This window comes from Eptatretus burgeri, chromosome 8 (assembly GCF_056783735.1).
Source record: "Eptatretus burgeri isolate ZD-2024b chromosome 8, Ebu_testis_v1, whole genome shotgun sequence".
NCBI lineage: Eukaryota > Metazoa > Chordata > Myxini > Myxiniformes > Myxinidae > Eptatretus > Eptatretus burgeri.
Window position 1 is genome coordinate 19142312 of NC_140968.1, and position 22344 is coordinate 19164655.

The 22344-nt window shown below is 44.1% G+C and overlaps 1 protein-coding gene and 1 long non-coding RNA gene across 2 annotated transcripts in view; one reads left to right on the forward strand and one right to left on the reverse strand.

Moving 5' to 3' along the window:
* LOC147021244 (uncharacterized) overlaps positions 1-4112 on the forward strand; it is a 6718-nt gene extending 2606 nt beyond the window's left edge. The window contains exon 2 of the long non-coding RNA XR_015060727.1: positions 360-4112. This is a non-coding gene — a long non-coding RNA (uncharacterized LOC147021244). The remainder of the gene's footprint in view (positions 1-359) is intronic.
* LOC147021243 (uncharacterized) overlaps positions 1-15528 on the reverse strand; it is a 107872-nt gene extending 92344 nt beyond the window's left edge. Inside the window, exons 1-3 of the mRNA XM_085891033.1 lie at positions 15377-15528; positions 13487-13731; positions 1817-1960 (exon numbers count right to left, since the gene is read on the reverse strand). Coding sequence (XP_085747159.1) covers positions 1817-1960; positions 13487-13690 — 348 coding nt within the window. The 5' untranslated portion in view covers positions 13691-13731; positions 15377-15528. The remainder of the gene's footprint in view (positions 1-1816; positions 1961-13486; positions 13732-15376) is intronic.
* Between the last annotated feature and the right edge of the window lie 6816 nt (positions 15529-22344).

A 22344-nucleotide genomic window follows, 5' to 3' on the forward strand; every position in this document is an offset into this window, starting at 1 on the left:
GTGTGTGTGTTTGTGTGTATGTGTATGTATGTGTGTGTGGTATGTGTATACGTGTATATATATATATATATATATATATATATATATATATATATATATATATATATATATATGTGTGTGTGTGTGTGTGTGTGTGTGTGTGTGTGTGTGTGTGTGTGTGTGTGTGTGTGTGTGTGTGTGTGTGTGTGTGTGTGTGTGCAGTGTCGAGTGCATGAATGTGCCAATGTGCTTACGAATACAGGGTGTTCCAAAAAAACCTGGACAACTTTGCTTGTTAATATATTTAGTACCACAAATGATACAATGATAGCTTTTGTTTTTTATGATGCAGAAACTCATAAAGGTTTCTTTATTTTCAGGTCTGCTGGTTTAATGTAAAAGAAAATGGCGACTCCACAGGAGAGCTCAGTGCGTCAAATGGATCATCAAGATGAGATCCGAGACACAAGTTCAGCATCATTTCCGTACAAGGGAAGGAAGGAATCCGACATTCGAGACTCGTATCAGAGAGTGTGACAAGAGGTTTAAGGAGTCTGTAAGTTGTCAGTAGCAGAAAAGTTCTGGTCAACCAAGCACAAGTGCAGCAGACGTTGAACGAGTGTGTGAATCATTTTAACAAAGTCCCAGAAAATCAATTTGACGAACATCCAGAGAACTGGAACTCCCAACCACCAACTGCACACAAGATTTTGCATGAAAGAATGAAGATTTATGCCTGCAGGAACTCAAACCAAATGATGGACCTAAACAAAAGGCGTGTTTGCCTTGGAAATGTTCAGTCGCATAGAGGATGACGAAGATTCCCTGTAGAAGGTCATGTGCACAGATGAAGCTTGCTTTGATGTTTTGGGGAAGGTCAACCAGCACAATGTGAGGATATGGGGCTCTGAAAACCCCCACATGGTCATTGAGCACATACTGTATGTGACAGTCCAAAGGTCGATGTGTGGTGTGGCCTTCTCCATGACCGCTTGGTGTGTCTTTTCTCTGCGGAGGATACAGTGATAGCAACAATTTACATGAACATGTTGGATGGATTTACCTTCCCACAGATTGAATACCTGCAACCCGATATCATTTTTCAACAGGACGAAGCTCCCCCTCATTGAGCCTTTGTCGTCCGAGCCTCCTGGATGAAAACTTTCCACGTCGCTGGATTCGTGGAGATGTACTAACCACCTGGCCCCCATGATCACCAGACATAACTGCCCTTCATTTATTTCCCCCCCCCCATGGAGGGTTGTCAAAGGTGTTGTCTACAACACCAAGGTGACAAATCTGCAGGATCTTCATTCTCAGATCACAGTTGTATGCGCAATGGTGGACGCAAACATGGTGAGCTGAACACGGCAAGAACTCGTGTACCGCCTCGATGTCCTGTGCACGACAAGCGGTGATCACATTGAAGTGTATTGATGGTGTGCACAAAATTTTACAAGTTTCTCTATCATATAAACCAAAGGGTATCATTGTATAATTTCTGATTCTAAATATATTAACAACCAAAGTTGTCCGGGTCTCTTTGGAACACCCTGTGTAAGAGAATTTATTGTGACCATCCAGGCGAAATTTACATACTTTTTGGCATACCATCCCTCTCTCTCCTTTAGTATTTTCAAAAACGTTTTTTTTATGACTTGTTATAATATAAGTGCCCGCTGCTTAGTGTGCCCGCCAAACGACATATTCAAAGAGAGGAAGTAATGTGCTTGTAGAATTATGGATTTCAGAGTATCGTATATTAAATCACACCTAATCATCAAACACAAATGAAAATATCATGAAGAGAAATGTTTGAGAACAACCAAGCCCATACATAGATACGCATGTTGATGTAACGTTGGCGAAGATTGTGCAACACCGACGCTTCGTTGAGGAACGTGAGGTCGGCCATATCCGTGGCTTGCTCATATTTTGGTGGGTTCATCTGATGCACGTCCTCTTTCTTCAGTGTCACCGTCTGCAAGTACATGTCACACATGAAGTACCGCATGCGTCACAACAAGCAGATGTGCCAAATGTTAAGGCTATAACAATCATAGGCCTAAAAATGTCAGAACGCACTGAATCGTGTTTTATTTTTATTTCAGCAAAATTAAGTCGTATTGAATCCACAAGATGGCAAATGGTATCTGGTAATACTTTGTACCATTCCTCTCCGAGCCCTTTGAGGAAACTATAAGAACCGACCTGTAAGAGCTAATGACGCACAACAACAAAGCCATACGACAGCTCATGAGTTCAGGTTCAGACACGCAATGAGCAATTCCACGGCGCCTGCGAATCGTTTTATTGGGATATTGTCCACTTTTGATCATTTACATCACTTGCATGACTATGCCTTTGAAAACGTATCCAATTTGTCATTCATCCCCATTGGTAGCACTCGTTTTGTGTCCAGATGCTTTCTCGGGGATTATTGTTTTTTTCCCCAAAATTATTGTTGGTTTTCCCCATTCCTTGGTAATCTCAACACAACTTTTATGGGTACTTGACGAGCTCAGCTCTTCCTTCGGGAGTAGTTGAACTGCATGAGTTCCCGCTCTCATTTCCCCTGTGAAATCATTCCCATCCTTCTGCTTAACAATGCTGTGTACTGAATGACGATTTTTTTTTTTCTGAGTTTTAGTATTCCCCTTTCATCAACCGCTCTTTTTCAGCAGAGTGCTAACTATCAGTATGTCGCCCTGTTTTTGTCCTGCTAGTTTTTACCCTTTAATTGTTTATTTGTGCCCCCTTTCTGCATGTTCCACTCGGTTCAATGTCGTTGCATTGAATTGCCACCCTCTGCCGTGGAGCTCTTCTGTGGGCCTTAAGAAACAATCTCTAAAATAGCAATCTTGCCAAGTCACGACGACTGTAAACCCAAGGAATGTCCACCATCTGTCTGTCCGTATCATGATTATTTCCTTGCAGTCGGTGTTGTTACTACCTCCGCCACTGAAGTTGGATGGAGGTTGTTTTCACCCTTGTTTGGTTATCTGTTTGTCCGTCTGTTTGACTGTCTGTGAGCAGGATATCTCAAAAAGTTATTGTCGGATTCGGACGAAATTTAGTGGAAGGGTTGAGTGTGTCGATTTTGGTGAAGATCTGAATCCAGATCCAGGTACGTGAATTTTTTTTTAATTTCCTAAGTGATTCTTCACCATTAAGAGATGTGGCCAAAAACGATATTTCAAAAAAAAGCTGTGCACGCATTATGACAAAAGTTGGTGGATGAGTTGGGTAGGTGAAAGTTACAAGCCGATTAGATTTTGGATCAAGGTCCAGACGCAGATTCGGTCCATCAGTGAGGATTCAAAACGTAAACTATTCAGCCTGGCGGAGGTATGCACTCTACGGAGTGCCGTTCTCATTTCCATTGTGCTTATTGTTATGCTGGAGACTGCTGCCTCAAGTAGTGCAAGGATATCAAGCTTATGACGTGAATGAGACGTATAATAAGAACCTCATGGAAAATTCAATTCACAAGTCAGCCCATTCCCGATTATCCCATTTAGCAGAGTTGCTTGGACTGTAAAGTGTTCCCTGTGCTCTGCTTATTTGACTCCGTGCAGGGCAAGTCTATTCACAGAAGGTAAGGCAAATTCCCTTGTGGTACTCACAGGTAGCGGTTCTGGTACAAACAATTTTTAGCATGAATAATATATTTATTGTGAATATTTCCAAACTTCACATTGCACCATTTTGCTTCCACAAGGGTGCCGAACACTAGAACTTCCCAATTGAATAGCTCCTTGACCTGAAAATGAAAAACGCCTGAAATGCTCAACGACGATATTATTCTGATTATTATTTCAGAATTTGAGGAAAAGCCTATATTGATGAATCCCGTGTGGCAGTGAGAAATATTTTGATTAAATTTGTTAAAAGTTGAAGGTTTTATAACTTTGCACACTTTTGATTGCAATTATAAGTTCATACATACGAGGAACAAAAGGCTCTTTCTCTGTACAACAGCTTTACAAACAATGCCAGAAATGATGTTTAAGGGGAATTTCACAGATAAGGCAAATGAGTAGAAAAGGGATTCATGAAGTTTGGGTAAGAGTAAAAAAAAAAAAAAAAATGAACCATGTAGCATGAACAAACAATAAACATTTTCAAATTTATCCTCTACATTATTTCCTATGGATAAGTGTCTGTTTTGTAAAAGAAACAACACAAAAGAGCAAATGTAAAAGAAGATAAACATGCAAAATGTGTCACAAAGAGTGCAGAAGAATCTATCAAAGCAGAGCCATGGCGAGAACAAAGGATGACAACATCTTGATGAGGGTGCATGATGTTGATATAATAGCAAGAAGGAATGCTTATAAAACAGCGGGATGTAACAAGCAAGAGAATGGACAAACAGACAAGCGAGAGAGAATCGGGAAGTAAACGAAGGAAACCGGAAGTGAGAGGAGTGGGTTTAGGGGGTTTGTAAATGTCCCAGGTAGGGATGGAGGATGACCTGAGAAATGAGATGGTTGTGAACTGCTAACCTGAAGCTCTGGGGGGAAATCATGAGATTCAACAGACTGAGAAAAGGCAGTTCCACAAGTGGGGAAATGGAGGAGCAATAGATTGAAGGTGAGCAGTGAACCTGGATTATGGGAGTTTCACAAGGATGGGGGTTCCTGGAAGAACAGTGTGTGATGTGGAGGGACTCAGAGCGTGGAAAGAGCAGAGCGGGGAAATGCAATATATGTATCTGAAAGAAATTGATGTAGGACGTGTACGTGTTCATTTTATTATTTGTCAAAAATGTTTTTTCACCAAGTATGTTGGTCTGTCGTGTTTGTATGTTTGGCTGTCTGCTTGTCACACAATTTTTGGTCTCAGTTTTCAAGCAATCATTCTGAATTTTTTTGGGGGGGATGTAGGTGACTGGCCAAGGACAGCAATGCTAAATTTGGGTTAAGATACGAATCCGGTTCCAATTATTTTTTTTAAGTGATTCTTCACCATTTTGAGATGAGGCCAAAAACTATATACACCAGGACACTGCAATTTGCGGGGGGTATGTTCTGGGAAAACCCATGTGGTTTTCCCAGATGTTGCAACAGGGAATGTGGGGGCATTGTTTCAATGGGGAATGGGGGGATAGGTTCCGGGGATTTCCCGACCCGCGAATGTCAGGGTAAAATCCGTGAGTGTTTTGTCATTGCTACACTGGAGACAAGGGGGATGACATTATCTGTTTGCAGCGGTTCCTGGTTCATGAAAAAGGCCACAAACGGTGACGCCACCAAAGTCGGGGAATTGGTACAATGGGGACAAGGGGGATAACATTATCGGTTCGCGGCAGTTCCTGGTTCAAAGAGGAAAGTTTTTCAAGTTTAAAATGTTTTCGACCACGAATGCACGATTACTGTTTTGAAAAATGATGAAGATGATCATGATGAAGATGAGGTGCGCCGGGTGTAATGTCTTGAAAGTTGACATTACCCCCTGGTCGAGCGGCTCGATGAGGGAGGTGTGGTTGGCGCAGGAACATGACCTTAACGTTCGGGTGAGCAATGCTCATGTCCATGGGGTGACCAGGAGCGGTCGTCAAGCAGCAGAAGTACCTTGAACGAAATATTCTTTCCTGCCAGGCAACTCTTGACCGGAGGAATGAAACAGTTATGGAAACAGTCCATAAAAAGTTCAGACTTCACGCACACCTTCCTGTTCACCCTCCAGTACACGGGCAGTGCCTGCTTGTTTTTCTTCTTCAGCACACATGGGTTCAGGAATGGTAGAGCATTATATGGCTTTACTATTAAGTACCCTTTAGGCATTTGCGCAGTGGAGAAGGGATAACTGGTCATTTGCGGCTTTGAAGATGGCTGCTTTGCTCTCACACTGAGAGATGAACGGTCTGGTTGGCATCTTTTTCCAAAACAAGCCAGTCTAATCAACATTCAAGACCTGCTCCGGCATATACCTCTTCTCCTCTGAGGTTCACGAGTTCTGCAGGAACTGCCTTGGCCACTTTGTGGTCTGTGGAGGCATGCTCCCAAATGAACTAGACGTTGCGCCAATTTTGTCGTGCCTTGAAGTGGTGGAACCACCCCCTGCTCGCTGTAAATGGGCTGGAGGTGCCGCATGTATACGCTGCACTCATGCTTGCACCACCTGCACCAGAGAGATGGTCGTGCAGAAGCTTTGCCTTCTCCCTTATCAGTGGTCCACTTAGAGGCATACCCTTTGGAGCGGGAGACTCCTATAGGGAGTCATTTTCGAAGAATGAACAAAGTGAGAGGCAATACACAGGTCAGAGCAACGGGACAAGAATGATGGTGATCCCGGATGTGGTGAGTCGTCTGCGCATTGTTTGTGGGGGATTTTTGTGGGTAATGCTGTATTCGGCAGCTGATAATAGATGTGGTGAGCGATGTCATTGTGTAATTAGTCCGTATTTGCTAGCGGCTAATTACACTTATAGATATGCTCAACATTTCCATTCATTAACTCGCAGGACATTGATATCTTTCCTATCTACAGGTAGATTATGCTGAGCATTTATAAAATGTAACAGCTCAAATGGTGATGTTTATAGCAAGATGGTGATTTACACTAAGATGCACGGAATATTTCCATTGTGTAATGTCCATATGTGGTGACCTGGTAATTACTAGATACATCAATGGATGCATTTTCATTCTGTAAGTAACTCACGGGGGATGGCGTCATGGGGAATGATGTGTTACACTGGTGAGACGTCCCACAAAACTATGTTTATACTGTGAAACTATGTTTATGCCGTGAAGCTAGTGTTGCGAATCTGGAAGCCATGAGCACACAGACATTCAGGTCCTATAGATCAGTTATCTCGATAAGTACGTATTTTATAGATAGCCCTTTCCCTAGTCTAATGGGTAATTAAATGTGAACGCGCCATGATTGTTATTTGGATATCCCACCAACAACAACAACACAACAACAACAACAAAAACAATGGCGACTACAACGGTGCCATTCTCGCTCCCAACCTGGAACTGGCGCAGTGGCATTCTTCAGGATCGTGCGTGGGTGGAGTCGAGCGCAGGCATGGCGTCCCTCCATGGCCAATCAGCAGGGAGTAGGCGTCTTCCCCGCCCCACCTCCGACTCGAGGTGATCGCCATTAAACACGTGGTCGTAGGTGAGGTGGTGGGCGGAGCCACAAACGCCTCCGCTGGAGACTCCGCCCAGAGGGGTGGGAGCACCCCGCCCACCGCGCGCCTGTCCAATGGGGGGCGGACAAGGAGTAGCACGATGTTTCCTGTCCAATGGGAAGGCGAGTGAAGAAGAGAGGAGTGGTCATCGGCACGGGAGGGGGCCGATAAGAAGCGGAGTCCGCAACGGCTTTGGAGCTCTTTTTTCGTCGTCCTGATCCTGGTTCCTCAGCTCTCTCGTCGCCACTCTCCGCCTGGCTCCGTGGTCCGCTGCAGCCCTCAAGCAGTCCCTCATGCTTGGGTTCTGCCGTGCCGGTTCGACGAGGGTACCCGGAGTCCCGGAAAGATGAGAATGTCCAGCCACGCGCTCGCCGCCAGGTAGCCTGCAGCCCTGACTCACAGCCAGACTCTCCTCCTCAGCTGGAGAGCCCATTAAAGACCCACAGGGTCCCATTCTTGTCAGTGTGTGCGTGTGTGTGTTTGTGGCGCCAGTCCGGCAAGTAGTGAATTGTTTCAGTGCCTTCACTGTATATACTTGCATTGCCTCTTCAGTAGTCGGATAACTCTGCCCTTACGTGCTCCCTAACTCCCCCCATTATCTGTAATAAATATCCCCATTTATTGAATGTGCTCAGTTCGTTCGTGTCATTTCTCCATTGGCTGAGCATGTCACGTGTGTTGAGAATTAGAGGGTCGTTGTGCCAAAATAACGGGATAATTGGGCCAACGGAACTCGGCGATTAAAACCGCTCGGGATCGCTCATGGAACGAGCTTGGTAAGCAGCTCGTTTCCGTACGAGTTCCGTCGAGGGTGCGAAGGCTCGGTAGATCGCCACGTGGTCTCTAGGTATTTTGAGGATTTGGCCAATAACCCTGTACCACGTGGTGGAAACATTGACCTTTCGCGGTCCAGAATAACAAGGACCCCTCGACTCCGGACTTATCCGGGCTGGCGATCTGAAATTCCGGGCGATTGAGCCGGGCAGACTCGCGGCTCCGTGTGGCGGTCGTGTCGCAGCAAACTGTAGCACTATAATACTCGTACAGCAAGCAGGTCATGTTCACGGCTCGTGGAAGATATGTTTTCGAACTGTGTTATGCTTGCGGCTCGTGGAAAAACACAAAACCTCCGCAAAAACGCGAATACGCAGGGCAATTTCTCGCGAATGTCGGAGCATATTGCAAATTACCAACCGCGAATACGTGGAACCGGGAATGTCGGGGTCTGGGTGTATGACATGATATCTCAAAAAGTGGTGGACAAATTGGTTAGGTGACAAGAACAAGCTCATTATATTTGGGTGAAGGCCCAGATTCAAATCCGACCTATCAGTGGGATGCAAAATAGAAACTGTTCAGCGTGGCGGAGGTATGCGCTCTCGTGAGTGCCGTTCCGTTTTGCCAAGTGTCACTCTTTGAGTGATTTTTCATTTGTTTATTTATTTATCATGGAAAAGTTAACTTGGCAACTCATAATGACAATACAAATTTACCTCGTGTAATACGACACCTCGACTTATCTCTACAATTCTCATTGGCAATCGAGTGGAGAGAATCGACTGCCGCTCTATATTCAACACTTCAGTTGAACATCTTTCTAAGTGCCTGTATGTTCAATTATAAAATGCATGAAACATTGTATCTATGGACTGGCAGGAGAGCCTAGAGGTGCGCACACTCGCTTCTGAGCTGTCGAGCCTGGGTTTTAATCTTGGCCCAGCTCTAAACTGTCATCCCAGTGTTTTACAGGCATGTGATTCATCAATGTGTGTGCTGTCCCCTGGATGGATGTTAGACGTGAGTCCCATCTGCTATCATTAGTTGGTGGACGTTGAAGGTCCAATGGTGTCCTTCAGGAAGAGGAGGTGAGTTATCGCCGGCACCATGAACAAGAATGTGAACATCATAAAGACAAATACAAATTCTTGCCAATACATACTGCGGGGAGCGAGTGGTCTGGTTCCTCGGCACGAGGCTATACTATTTGTTATCTTAGTGCGTCGTTTGTCTGAGCAGCAGCTGCTGCACTATAAAATATTTGACCACAGAGTTCACATCTTTCATCTGAATGACCTTCTTCGGATGCAAATGGGAGCCAACAACAACCTTTTTCTCTGGATATTAGATTTTTTTTTTTTTTAATCGCCTTATTTTACTCTTAATTGAGACGCAGAGGAAAATCTGGGTCCAGAGAAGTGGATGCATGAGGAAACGAAAGAGGACACATGATCCCTTTTTCATTAAAGAAAATGTTTATGGGACGTTGGATTCAGTCAAACCTGGTTTTAACGACCACTCAAAGGAACCCGAAAATGTGGTCTTTGAAAACAGGTGATCTCTGAATCCAGCTAAGCCAAAAAGGAACTCGTATTCAAAGCAAGCAAAAATCAAAGGCACCCAAGCAATGATTGTCATCGTCATCCCCCTCTCTTACTACTCATTTTCCAAAAACACTACGTTGTGTCTACTCAAAAATAAATCCAGGCATCCGTTCGAAGCTATAAATGGTGTGAACTCTTATTCAGTGGCAGACTGCAATGCCTTATCCCTGAGCAGTTGTCCAATAGCGTATAATTACCTGGCCATTTCATCTTGAGACTGCTTGCTCGCATCTGTGTGTTTCTGGCCACTGGGGACATTGCTTGAGACGTCACTCAAAAGTTCAGTTTTTCTCTTCAAAATGTTCTGAATTTTAGTTTTGGCAACCCTGAGATCCTCCTCCGTATTTGAGAGTACTTTTTTTATGCTTCTCGAACAGTTAAATAATTTCCAATTGCTTGTCAGGTATAAAGACGGAAGATGTCACCTTGGTTGCGAGCAAGCATAATTCATGAGTAGATTTTGCCTTGGCCGTCTATTCCTGCTACATGACACACCCTGTACTTTAGTTATACCCTGTACCCTGTATATGCTAAGCAAACTAGGAACATGCTGTGCTCTGTAGGACTGCAACTCATGCCTGCATGAAATGAATAGTTTTTGGAATGCCGGCTGCAATTTAATCATAATGATAATCATAATAATAATAATAATAATAATAATGCTAAAGTTTATATAAAGTATGATAATCACTTAATATCCTCTACACTTTACAAATAAAATCAATTGAAATTAACAATATTCACACTTATCAATGTTTATTTCAAATTGGCAATCTGGAACGGCAACATGGGAATTTTAATGGAGTGTTTGTTAAAACGATGTGTTTTGAGCAACGATTTAAATTTTCTCAGCTGGCTGATTGATGGGTGTGTAGAGGGAGTGAATTCCAGAGAGTTGGAGCAGCTACTTTAAATGCTCGGTCACCATCGTAATGAGTTGAGACTTTTGGGACACTGAAGAGGGATTGGGCTGTAGATCTGAAGATGCGTGCTGGTACGCAAGGGGTGATCATGTCCATTATGTTGGCCCGGTTCATGTATTGTTTTGTGCTTTTTTAGGTGAGTAGAAGGATCTTGAAAATGATTCTATTTTCAATGGACAGGTAGAAAAGTTTGTTTTTTTTAGCATTTGTGAGATATATTGCCTTCTTGGAACTTTGTCATTAATTATAGCATCCGTGTTTTGTACACGTTGTAGCTGATGGACTTCAGATTGTGGTAGACCATAAAGCAGGCTGTTACAGGCATCGAATTGGCTGGCAACAAATGAATGAACCAAAACAAGTGTAGCCTGCTTCGTAAGATATTCCCGAATCTGTCCAATTCGTCTAATTGCTGCAGTGACGGAGCGGAAAACATTCTTAATTTGTTCTTTCATGGTTAGATGACAATCCATGACTGCACCAAGGTTTCTTGCATGGACAATGGGAGACACGTCGATATCGCCAACTGCCAAGGTCAGTGGATGAGGAACTACGAGGGAAAAATGTAGGATTTTGGTTCACGAGTCAGTCAGTGACCACTATATTCGTTATGGGTGTGTGTGTGTCTGTCTGTCTGTCTGTCTGTCTGTCTGTCCCGAGCATAGCTCCGTAGGTTTTTATCCAATCTTGATAAAATTATGGTGCGAGGTTTGTATCATGATCTCGTTGTGTTTTCCGGAGAATGGGTGTGATACGCCTATTATGGACGGAGCCACGGCCAAAATATGTGTTTTTAGGGGGTAGCCGGTTTCAAGTTACATCTTCTCTGAGGGGGTTTGTCGAATCTGGCAGGGGTTTCGATATTTGGTTAGCCCAATGGCACCTGCATAGCCCCACGGAGCTCGATTTTTCATTTTCATCCCAAGGTCACGAACTTAGAAAATGTCAAAAAAAAATCAATTAATTGGGCATCGAGCTAATAGGGTTTTCAACTGTTTCGAATGAAAGTTGGTATGCAAGTAGTGCTTTTCGAGTACTACAACTTTCATCATTTACGTTTTTCCCAATTCCCGCCAGTTTGCCCGTGGCGTCCCCTCGAAGGTCAAAAAATAAAAAAAAGGCGAACCGTGTACATTGCTCGTGAACCATCGCCATCTCCAGACTTGTCCGTCTTATAATCGTTTAATGTAAGTTTGCTTTGGGTCTTCCAAATCTTAACATCGGCGATGTATGCAGAGTCGATCCAGTGAGTCATCGCGTTCAGATGGTTTGAACAGAATATATAGCTGTGTATCATCTGCGTCAACCATTGATTGCATGTCATGAGCAGTTATGATATCAACAACTGGAGCAATGTAAACTGTGAAAACAATCAGTCTGATGACCGACCCTTGAGCATAGTTGTATCTGACTTGATCTCCTTGATTCTAATAGCATGTGTTCTATTTGCCAAGTAAGAGGAAAACCACTGGAGAACCTTGTGAGTGAAGCTAAAGCACTTTAGAACAGTTTCTGCAGCAATATCTAATATCAAACAGTGCACTGAAATCGAGAAGTGTAAGGACATCTTCTTTGTGGCCATCCAGAGTGAACAGAAAGTTTCTCTGCACCTTGAGGAAGGCTGTCTAGACAGAATGATATGCTCTATATGCCGAATGGGTCCGGGCAACAAATACTCCTTGATTAGAGTGGCAGCTGCCCTTTCAACTAGCTTTGTTACGTAGCGAAGATTAGATATTGGGTGATAGCTACTGAATTCCTCACGTGGGAGACACTTAACAAAATAAACTTCGTAACACGTAGAAATGCATAGCAAACATTTATGAAGGCACCATCGTAATAGTAAATGCATGTGACCTGTAACTCAGTCCAAGCATGAATTCTCAGAAACGCAAGACTATAGCGAAGTCGATGACGCACCATCGCAAATCCCCATGCTACCCACTTAAAGCAAAGTTGAAAGATGGCAAAATGTTCCACCGGGAATGACACAATTTCAGATTGAGTTTTTTTTTTCCCCAGCTTTGACCCCTGTGACCCCAAGTCCCCACCCCGTGGGGCATGAACCAAGGGTGAAATGCAAAAAAAAACAAAAACAAAGGATACATATTTCACGTGTTTCCCAATGTTGATTCAAATACAAAGTTTATCATTAACAGGGCAATGGAGCTGCCAAAGTAATTTCTGGATAAAGAAGGAAAGTCGGGCAGTCAGGGCAGGAATTTGTAACTTGTTCCGATAACTTGCCTACTCTTCACAAAAGACACCATGGGATATGTGTACGTGTTGACAGGATTGTAAATTCTCGAAAATTCTATCAAAGGTCAAAGGAATGGTGATTACATCAGTTATTTGATTGCTTGACAGGGTCCATTGTTTTTAATCACACAAGGTTTTCTTTTTAAAAATCATGGCTCACATACATTCACAAGGCGTATAAAGAATGACCTGGAATGATGAACCCCTCCAATAAAATAATCCATGAGTCAGCTCGATGCCAACAGAAGTGAGTCAGCAATAGGTGCGAGCAGGAAGTGAGTGAGCTATAGGTGCGAACAGGAAGCGAGTCAACAATAAGTGCGAACAGGAAGCGAGTCAGCTGTCGGTGTGAACAGGAAGTGAGAGCTGTAGCTGCGAACAGGAAGTGAGTCAGCTCTAGAGGCAAACAGGAAGTGAGTCAACTGTAGGTGCGAACAGGAAGTGAGTGAGCTGTTGGTGCAAACAGGAAGTGAGTGCGCTGTTGGTGCAAACAGGAAGTGAGTGAGCTGTAGGTGCGAACAAGAAGTGAGTGAGCTGTAGGTGCGAACAGGAAGTGAGTGAGCTGTAGGTGCGAACAGGAAGTGAGTGAGCTGTAGGTGCGAACAGGAAGTGAGTGAGCTGTAGGTGCAAACAGGAAGTGAGTGAGCTGTAGGTGCGAACAGGAAGTGAGTCAGCTCGATGTGACCAGGAAGTGAACCAGTGAGCTGTCTCGGAGGAGCAAGCTCGGTGCAAACAGGAAGTGAAACAGCTCAATGCGAACAGGAGGCGAGACAGCTCGGTGTGAACTTGGCACTTACGTCACCCCGGGAGTTGATGGCAACGATCATGTTTCCTTTGTCTTCAACTATCTCACCATCAATGAAGGCCTCCTTCTCATCTTTCAGCCACACATTCTTCTTGATGTCAAAGGGCCGACTTTGAATTGCTATCTTTTCTTCCCGGGACGGTGCCAGGAACAGCAATGGATCTACATCATCGCCACACTCGCCCTTATAAGGCATTTCAGATAGTGCCAATGGGGTAGTCTAGAAGGTGTCAGAAACTGAAAATGGATATAGAGGAGCATAAAATCAAGTCAAGTACTACTAAACAGCAAAATGACTTATAAAGTGTTCACTGGTGTCTGAAGCACAAATTGGGGTTGATAATATGGTTACACATAATTCACAGGCTTATATACCGGGGGGGGGGGGCAAACTATAAAATGCTAAATACGTTTGTTACAGACAAATAGAGAACATTTCCAGTTGTGGAAGTAAAATGTGAAGGTATCCACTCCACCACCCATGAACACAAACCTCCTGTGTCATGAAATTAAAATTTCAACTTCTATCATTTCCCCCAAAAAAAATCCATTCCATTTAGATCATCCCGACTTGACGAGAGCTTGATGTATAGGGCGGCTTTTGTGCAGATTAAAAAATCCCAGAATATTTACAATAAGAGCAGAAATTTAACTGTGAAGGACATTTTGAATAGCTTGGATACGAATACCGGGAGTTTAAGAAATCTCCACTGGGGTTTAGCAAAAGAATGACCACTGTGTGTATAATACACCTCAAACTAGTTAACCCACTGAGTCACAAAAAGGGGATTGGGATGTCCAAAGAAGGAAAGGTCAAGAATCAGAGGGGGGCTATAAAAAGGTGAAGACATTACAGAGCAAGAAAGTTTTTCTATATGACAAAATATCCTTTGACAGTCGATCGATTATTGAAACCTCCTCGATTGATATTTCAAACCAGAACGTTGTAGCATTTGATAGTGTACGACTGCGTTCGTTGCCCTTCATATCCCAAGAAAGCCATTCACGTGTAACATGCAAACTGTTCAATTTGTTTATACTGCAGAAGTTGCTGTCCAGACAGCAATCATACTCTCAAGATAGCAAGCAGTGTAACCTGGCCTCATGGAACCCACAAGTAGACCAGACCACTTGCTACCTGCAAGTCCAGGCAGGAATTTGGAATTTGTTCAGGGTGTCGGTGATAGCTCACCTACTCTTCACGAAGGGCACTGTGAGATCTATAAAGTCCACCAACTAATACCGGCAGATGGGATTTCCATTCAACGTCCATCCGAGGGACGGCACCCACATTGATGTTTATCATCTTGCCATGTGAAACGCCAGAATGACAGTGTAGATCTGGTTCGGGATTCAAACCCAAGCTAGACAGTTTAGAGGCAAGTGTGTGTACTTCTAGGATATTGTTCTAGTAGTTGTGGAGTTGTGAAACTTAGTTACGAGTACTCCATGTACTACTACTACGACTACCTCAATGGCCTCAATCATTCTCACCTTGTGAGGTTTTGGCAAGTCAATGTTTCCTCCACTTCTCCTTCTGCTCTTCTATTCATTCATTCCCTTGCTGTTTGTCCTGATGTCACCTCTACCTTGCTCTTCCATGAGCCTCGTTCTTGTATATAACGAAGATTCACGAACCTGTCGGATGCGGTCAGAAATCCAAACCACTGACTATAGACAGACAACTCAAAGGTAGTGCTGCTATCTATCCCCCGTAACAACATGTTGGAAACATGGCAGCACGAATCATTGGCGACACAACTATGCCAAACACAATAGGACGCCTCACATGACGATACACATCCTCGTGTTGCACAAATTATCGTTAAATAACAAGTCTCAACGACATTGCTTGAGACACAACTCAAGCACAAACACCTACATGTCAATGCAGCAGGACGGTCAGCAGGAGCTGTGAATGCGGCCGCCGCATTCGGTGCTGCCATCATTTATACCGGCTTTGAGGTCAAAACGAGGACTTGCAAAAAATAATCGGCCACCTGATTGGAGTTCAGTGGAACTTTGGAGTCAGAGACGCGTTTAGCATTTCCCTCGACAATTCCTTGAACATTACCGGGCCCGGAAAGAACGCGCCGAAACACATCGCTCGACTCCCAAGGTCAACTGCCTCTGAGGTTTAAGGCGCAAATAAAGTTCTACAGCCTCCCCCAAACCCCCGGGAGCTCCACGTGGACGAGAATCAGCCTACTACATGTTTAGCCGGTTTTTATGTACATTGATACTATGCGAGAACGTGTAGTTTTTCTGCGACACTTGGGGTAACATCGTGGGATGTATAATACTGCGACCACCGAATGCCCTGTCGCCCATGAGCCGAGGCCAGGCACCGGGCACGCGTTCTTGTCGTGACTAATTGCCTCGCGATGACACAATAAAGCCTTTAATGAAGTCCCGACAGACAACCGGCATTGCCTAATATAAACTTTTCGCTAAATGGTATTCCATTAGGTTCTCTCATAAGAGATCGGTCCTTGTTCGCCTCCTCATCTTTCCCTGAGGAAGCCCTCACAGCTGCCCCCCCTTTGTCCCCATTTCTCCACCCATCCTCCCCCAGCAGTGCCTGACACCAAATTTCCAACCTGCCAACGCACGTTTAGCTTCTTGGTAGAAGTCTAATTTTTGTCGCTTATTTGACACAAGTCGCACCAACCTGAAAGTTGAAACATCCCATTTAATGCTCCTTAACGATCATGTGGTTTCAAAACCTTCCGTTAATAGTTCAATTCTGAAGGTGAAACGACTGAGCAACTAAGCGATCTTGTGGATGTGAAGTACCGGATAATACGCTTAAACTGACTAAAGTACAACAAATGAATTGACCCACCATTGATTTTTTTGATCCATGCAGGGACCGCTTGCATACATGGTCGACCGTTGACCTACGCTGTCAGTTTTGTTTTTACATGTATCCGTCGCAAGGCGTACGCGCGAGATCAACTTTCACGAGATAGAACGCGACAGCCGGCTTGATGATCTTCCTGATGAAAGCGGGCTCCACGATGCAGCACCCCCTGCTTGAAAATTTGAGCCGGTTTCTGACTCCATCCGAAATCGAAAGAGCAATTTTTAGATCCTCCTGGAGGATCTCTAAGTCTTACTCACGTTGTTGTTCTTGTGAACTTTTTTGTTTCACACCCTACAGTTTTCATCGAAACTTCCTGAAACGTTGCATACACATGTAAAAATACCTTGCGCAGACAGTAACCATCTCCGATTTTGAAAATTCCTCCGAGAAAAAAGTTATGACGTCATAATATCGCTGCTAATGGAAATCGCCTGAAAAATTATCTCCGAAACAAGCTGTTTGAATTTTGTTTGCGGGAATCAAGCCGGGCATTAGCACAGATAATTTATCGCAAACCTGATGAATCACAATGACGTCATATTCGTTTTTATGACGTCATCATCAAGAGGACGAGGATCTTAGCTCATTGGAGCTTGTTAGAGGTGAGTGTGCTGCAGATGAGATTGGGTGAGAGGGACCGATATTATACAGGGTGGACCTTGCAGGGTTTTGGGGCAATATTTGATCATGTCGAGATTTTCTTAACATGGCTATGAAGAAATTTCAAACTTAAACACCCCTTTTGAAGATATTTAACAGCTCACCTTCATGAAAGGCTTTATCCTTGGTCAACCCAACTTCACCTCGCAGGGGTCTGAGCCGCAATTTTGATTCCACCAACTAAATGTGCCTTCAATTTTTGAAATTTGAATTTCAAAAAAAACCCTTTTTATTTCCATAGTTGGAAAAAGTACAGTAAAACTAAAATATATGAAAGTAATACTTCCAGAACTAGGTGAATTCAGAAGAATACAATAAAATCTAGAAGGGCACTGGGTCGAACACATACCCTCCGCCCCGTAATGCCTGATCCACGAGAACAGATGTTGGCCAATACATTTTTGAGATGTTGTGCTATATATCGTTTTTGAGCCCTATCTCTCAATGGTGAAGAATCACTTAAAAAACATCAGATCTGGTTCCAGATCCAGATCTTCACCAAAATCTAATCAATTCAACCTTGTCACACACACCCAACCTGTCGACAAAATTTCATCCAGATCCATCCACAATTTTTTGAGATATCATGCACACAGGCAAACAACCAAAGAGACAGAAAGGGGGAGGGTGGTGAAAACATAACCTCCTTCACCTTTGGTGGCGGAGGTAATAACATATGGAGGCATATTCAGAAGCCAAGACTTCTATTGATATGCATATGGCCGAAGAACAGATATGACGAACGATAAATTGGACCAAAACTACTGAATGGCAAAGAATGAAAGAAAAATGGTCAAGAATACTGTGAATAGCAATAACAAAAATAAACATTAAAAAAAAATGAAACAATAATAAGGCGAAGAGTTGCGAAAGTGAATAGCAAATCGATGTGTAAGAAAGGAAACTTTTAAAATAATACGAGATCAAATTTCGTTGAGAAGCCGACTGTGCCTTGACTGCTCCATCAATACCATTGCAAAGATACGGCCCATAATAACAAAGTGTGTCACTAAAGTATGATGTGCAAGTAAAAGGTAGACGCAAGTTATCTTGTGATCTCGTGGAATGAGTGTGGATGTCATGGACTGCTCTAAAGTAAGATGAAAAGACTTGTGGAAAAAGTTTGTTGATATGCTTGCATGACTATGTATGTATGTATATATATACACACACACACACACACACACACACACACACACACACACACACACACACACACACACACACACACACACACACACACACACACACACACACACACACACACACACACACACACACACACACACACACACACCATCGCTGTTTGTAGTTTATTAACGTCAAAAAGTTCACATGGTGTTTACAGAGCCTCACATTTCTGAAAACGCCTTAAAACTTAAAAAGAAGAAGATGATCCTCCTTATCAATATTCAGCGGAGAGACGGGGTTCAAACCATAAACTTACATCCACCAACTAGACCGTGTGCTCCCCATTCGGCGTGTACAAATGAGACAGCCAGAAATGAAAGGTTGCGCCGACGCACCATTTTGGGCAACCGAGCTCGGAGAACCCGGAGGTGCTTCGATGTGGTTTCACATGAAAACTCTGTGAAAAGGCTTTGCTCACTCACCTGCATTTGATTTCTCATTTGTTTATTTTCATTTTTTTCATTTATTTATAGTTTCATTTATGGATGCTTTCCAATGATTGTGTGATTTTTCCTTGTGTATTGGTTTCGATGTACGTTGGTACATAAAACTACCAAGCTTCCCCTATCGTCTCGGGTCACTCGCCTGCATTTTTTTCATTTATGGATGTTGTCCGAAGATTGTGAAGTTTCCAGTGTACCGGCTTCGATGTCCATTGGCACACAAAATTTCAGCTTTCTACGTCACCCGGAAGATACCGATCTTTAATATCAGTCAGTGAGTCGAGGTCGGCAAAATGAGTGCCAGATTGCTGGTATCCTGTGTCAGAGTGGTGACCCGTCCAGGATTGTGTCCAACAGCCAAGGAGACTACTTAGGCAGCGCCAACGCTCTGCACAGAGTATGGTCCCAACGGAATGATGGATGGATGTCATTGAGTATGCCTGGTGTTGGCTTCAATGGTTCGGGTGGTGGGCTTGGAATATTAGTGTCGTGAGTTGAAATGCTGCTTGGTTGTTGAATAAATACCAGGTGGGGTTGACTCAGCCTGTCATCCTTCTGAGGTCGGCAAACTGAGTACCAGCTTGCTGGTATCCTGTGTCGGAGTGGTGACCCGTCCAGGATTGTGCCCAATAGCCCAGGAAATTGCTTTGGCAGCACCAACGCTCTGTACAGAGTCTGATCCTATTGGATGGATGGCTTATAAAAAAAAATATAAAATATATATATAGTTGTGAATTCTGGCCTGTCTGGCATGCGATCGGCCGCTTGACTCGAATGGCGGCCGCCTCGCCCACCAGAATGGACAATTCAGTCGTGACCCTCCGGGAACTACCGCCAGGAGCCAGTCACGGGGGGGGGGGGGTTAACCCCACTACCACCCAGTCCACAGTCCACCTGCGCGAGATAGGATAAATCGCCGAAAGTCGATATACCTATGGTACTCGCACGGGTAATCTGCCGAGGGATGGGACCACACCACAGGCCGACTCCGGACACGAACTGCTTAAGCGGTTCGTTCCGTATTACAGGGATAACCGAGTGGAGTTATCGACAGCCTTGACGGTTCCGATTAATTACCGGCTGCTTTAAACCCACTACCAATCCCTTATGTGATGCAAGATGGAGATTCAATTAAAGGAAAAGACGAAGCGAAATGGGGGAACAATTGGACAAGCAAGCACTTTTATTGCACACACACAGACAAGCACGTATTCACAGTCAGCAACAGTTATGCACATATAAAAGCAAGGACACAATGCAGAGCGACAACCGAATATAATTATTTACAACACTGAAACAGTTCTACTTTTCAAGACTGGCGCCACACACACACACACATTTACACAAAACCCAAAAGAAATGGAAGTCGCGACTTCCCTGAGCGCGTCGAGTCCGTGGCGATCGTAACTCCGAGTCCCTCCGGCGTGGTCCACCAGCTCGTGCCGAGCGTCGCTCGTGTGGTCCGCTCGACAGCTCGGAAGAACGAACAGAACCTCCGACCAGGGACGATCACCGCAACTCTCCACAATTCCCCTTCAGGGACAAGGGAACAGGAAAGGGAACGACGTTCTCGTTGACCTTTACGTCCACGCCTTTTGTCAATCGCTTGAACGAACCAAGAGCCTCCTCACTCCAACTGGGACAAGGGAACAACCAACCAACAACGACGACGACGACGACGACTCTTCACGCCCACCCTTTTGTAGGGGCCGGCTCCGCCCTTTGCTCCGCCCCGTGCCCCGCCCCGTTCTTGACTCCTCCTCCCTTCGAGGCGTTTCCAGAAAGCTCTCGAAGGGGGGCATGCCCCCACTCCGACCACCTCACGCCGTGCATCTACCAATCGGGAGCGAGCTGCCGCACCCCTCCCCTTCACAGCAAGCATGGTGGGGGGGATTCAGGCGGAAGCATCAGGTGGGGAAATTAGGCGGGAAAACCCCACAGGCGTTCTTGGTTTTTGTTCTTGCACGCGCCCGCACGGTGCTCGTTGAATGGCGAGTGGAGAAGATGTGGTAGCGTAGTTGTGGATGGTGACATTGTGTCGTGAATGGCGTGATCGTGAGATGTTGGTTGTGGCGATGTTCGTTGTTGTTCTTGCAGCAAATTAACAATAGCCAAAGAAAAACGGCTAACTGGAGCGTCGCAGCCCGAATGGATCACATATATTCCCTCTGTACAACGGGTTTGGGCTAACTACACATGAACTTACCGATATATCTCACCTGAGGACCCTGTATGGTGTAATGCGAATTTCCACAACCGTAACAATATATTATATGATCTCAACACATGTGCATGTTGGCAGGAGGGTGTTGGGAAGAGGTTAATAATGATAATAATAATTAAGTTATGTTGATTATTCGCTCTAGTAGGTGTGTGGGCTAATACACTATACTAGGAATACAGTTTATGCATCATTGTGGGAGCCTTCCTAATTTATAACCACCCCGGTATCCCTGTGCAAGATGCTCAATGAATAGTGAGTTAATAACAAATCATATTCGATGCCAGTAAAGATTATTATTGTTGCATATTGAGACAGCTGAAACAATGCTCGTATGACGTGTACGCGCGTTCTTGAATTGCATTTTTATATCGCAAAGCGTAGCGTAATTAGACATCAGAACGAACAAAGGTTTTTTTGGGTCCATTTTGAAATTGTATTTCATATTTTCACATGACGTGGGTTTGTTCATTTCAACCACATTTTCAGAGATGATTCGTGTTCCTGTGACTAGCTCTCAACCTAAAGGATTGGTTCCGGAAAATGTTTCTTCTGTAAACGGAGCAAATCCATGATCGAGTGAACAGTTTTATTGGTCCTGAATGGCTGGAGCAATGGTATATGCTGGCAGGATAGCCAAGTGGTGTGCGCACTCGCCTCTGAGTGATCTCACCTGAGTTCTAATCTCAAGCCAGCTATAAACTGTAGTCACCTTGGTGGTTCGCAAACAGCGCGATACATCAATGTGTGCACACGCCTGCCCTCAGATGGACATTAAACTGGGTGTCCCGGGAACACCACACTTGATTATGTTGTAGTGGAAATGTCTTTCTGGAGAATTTTCAAGGATTTGTGTTGTACAATTTCACAAATATTTTTTTGGTAGTACGCAAGTGACAGGAATAATATATATGCCTTTGCTACCACACACCTTGCTGCACGCAATCCCATCCCTCCAAAGGAGTACACTTTCAATTTCAAGACAGAAACAAATATGCACTGATTGCCTTTTCTTGAGTTTGGCAATATTTCGTACATGTAACTGTTATGCAGTGTTCAGCCATGAGACATGCCTGAAGTTAACCTGAACCTGGGAAATTTTGGGTTTCTTTTGGCTTTAGCCACATGGCTCAATTATGCCACAGATATTTTGTTTTCTCATCACTAGTTACTGTGAGATCAATTCATCCTTAGGTAATACTTATGGCCTGTAATTTAAAATTTGGAGGCAAATAGAGGTTATTATTTATGTCGGAAGTTTTAATAACCATATTCTTCAGATAGGGACTGCCACACTTCTCATATTTTGTCGGGCCAAGAAATTTCTCCACTTGCTGTAAGTTCTCAAAAAATATTTGTTTCCTGATTACCTTCGCCAGAGGAGAGGATATTGCATTTGGGTTTGTTTGTTTGACTTGTTTGTTTGTCCTCACAGAACTTTGGTGTTTTTCTCCGCAATATGATATTTA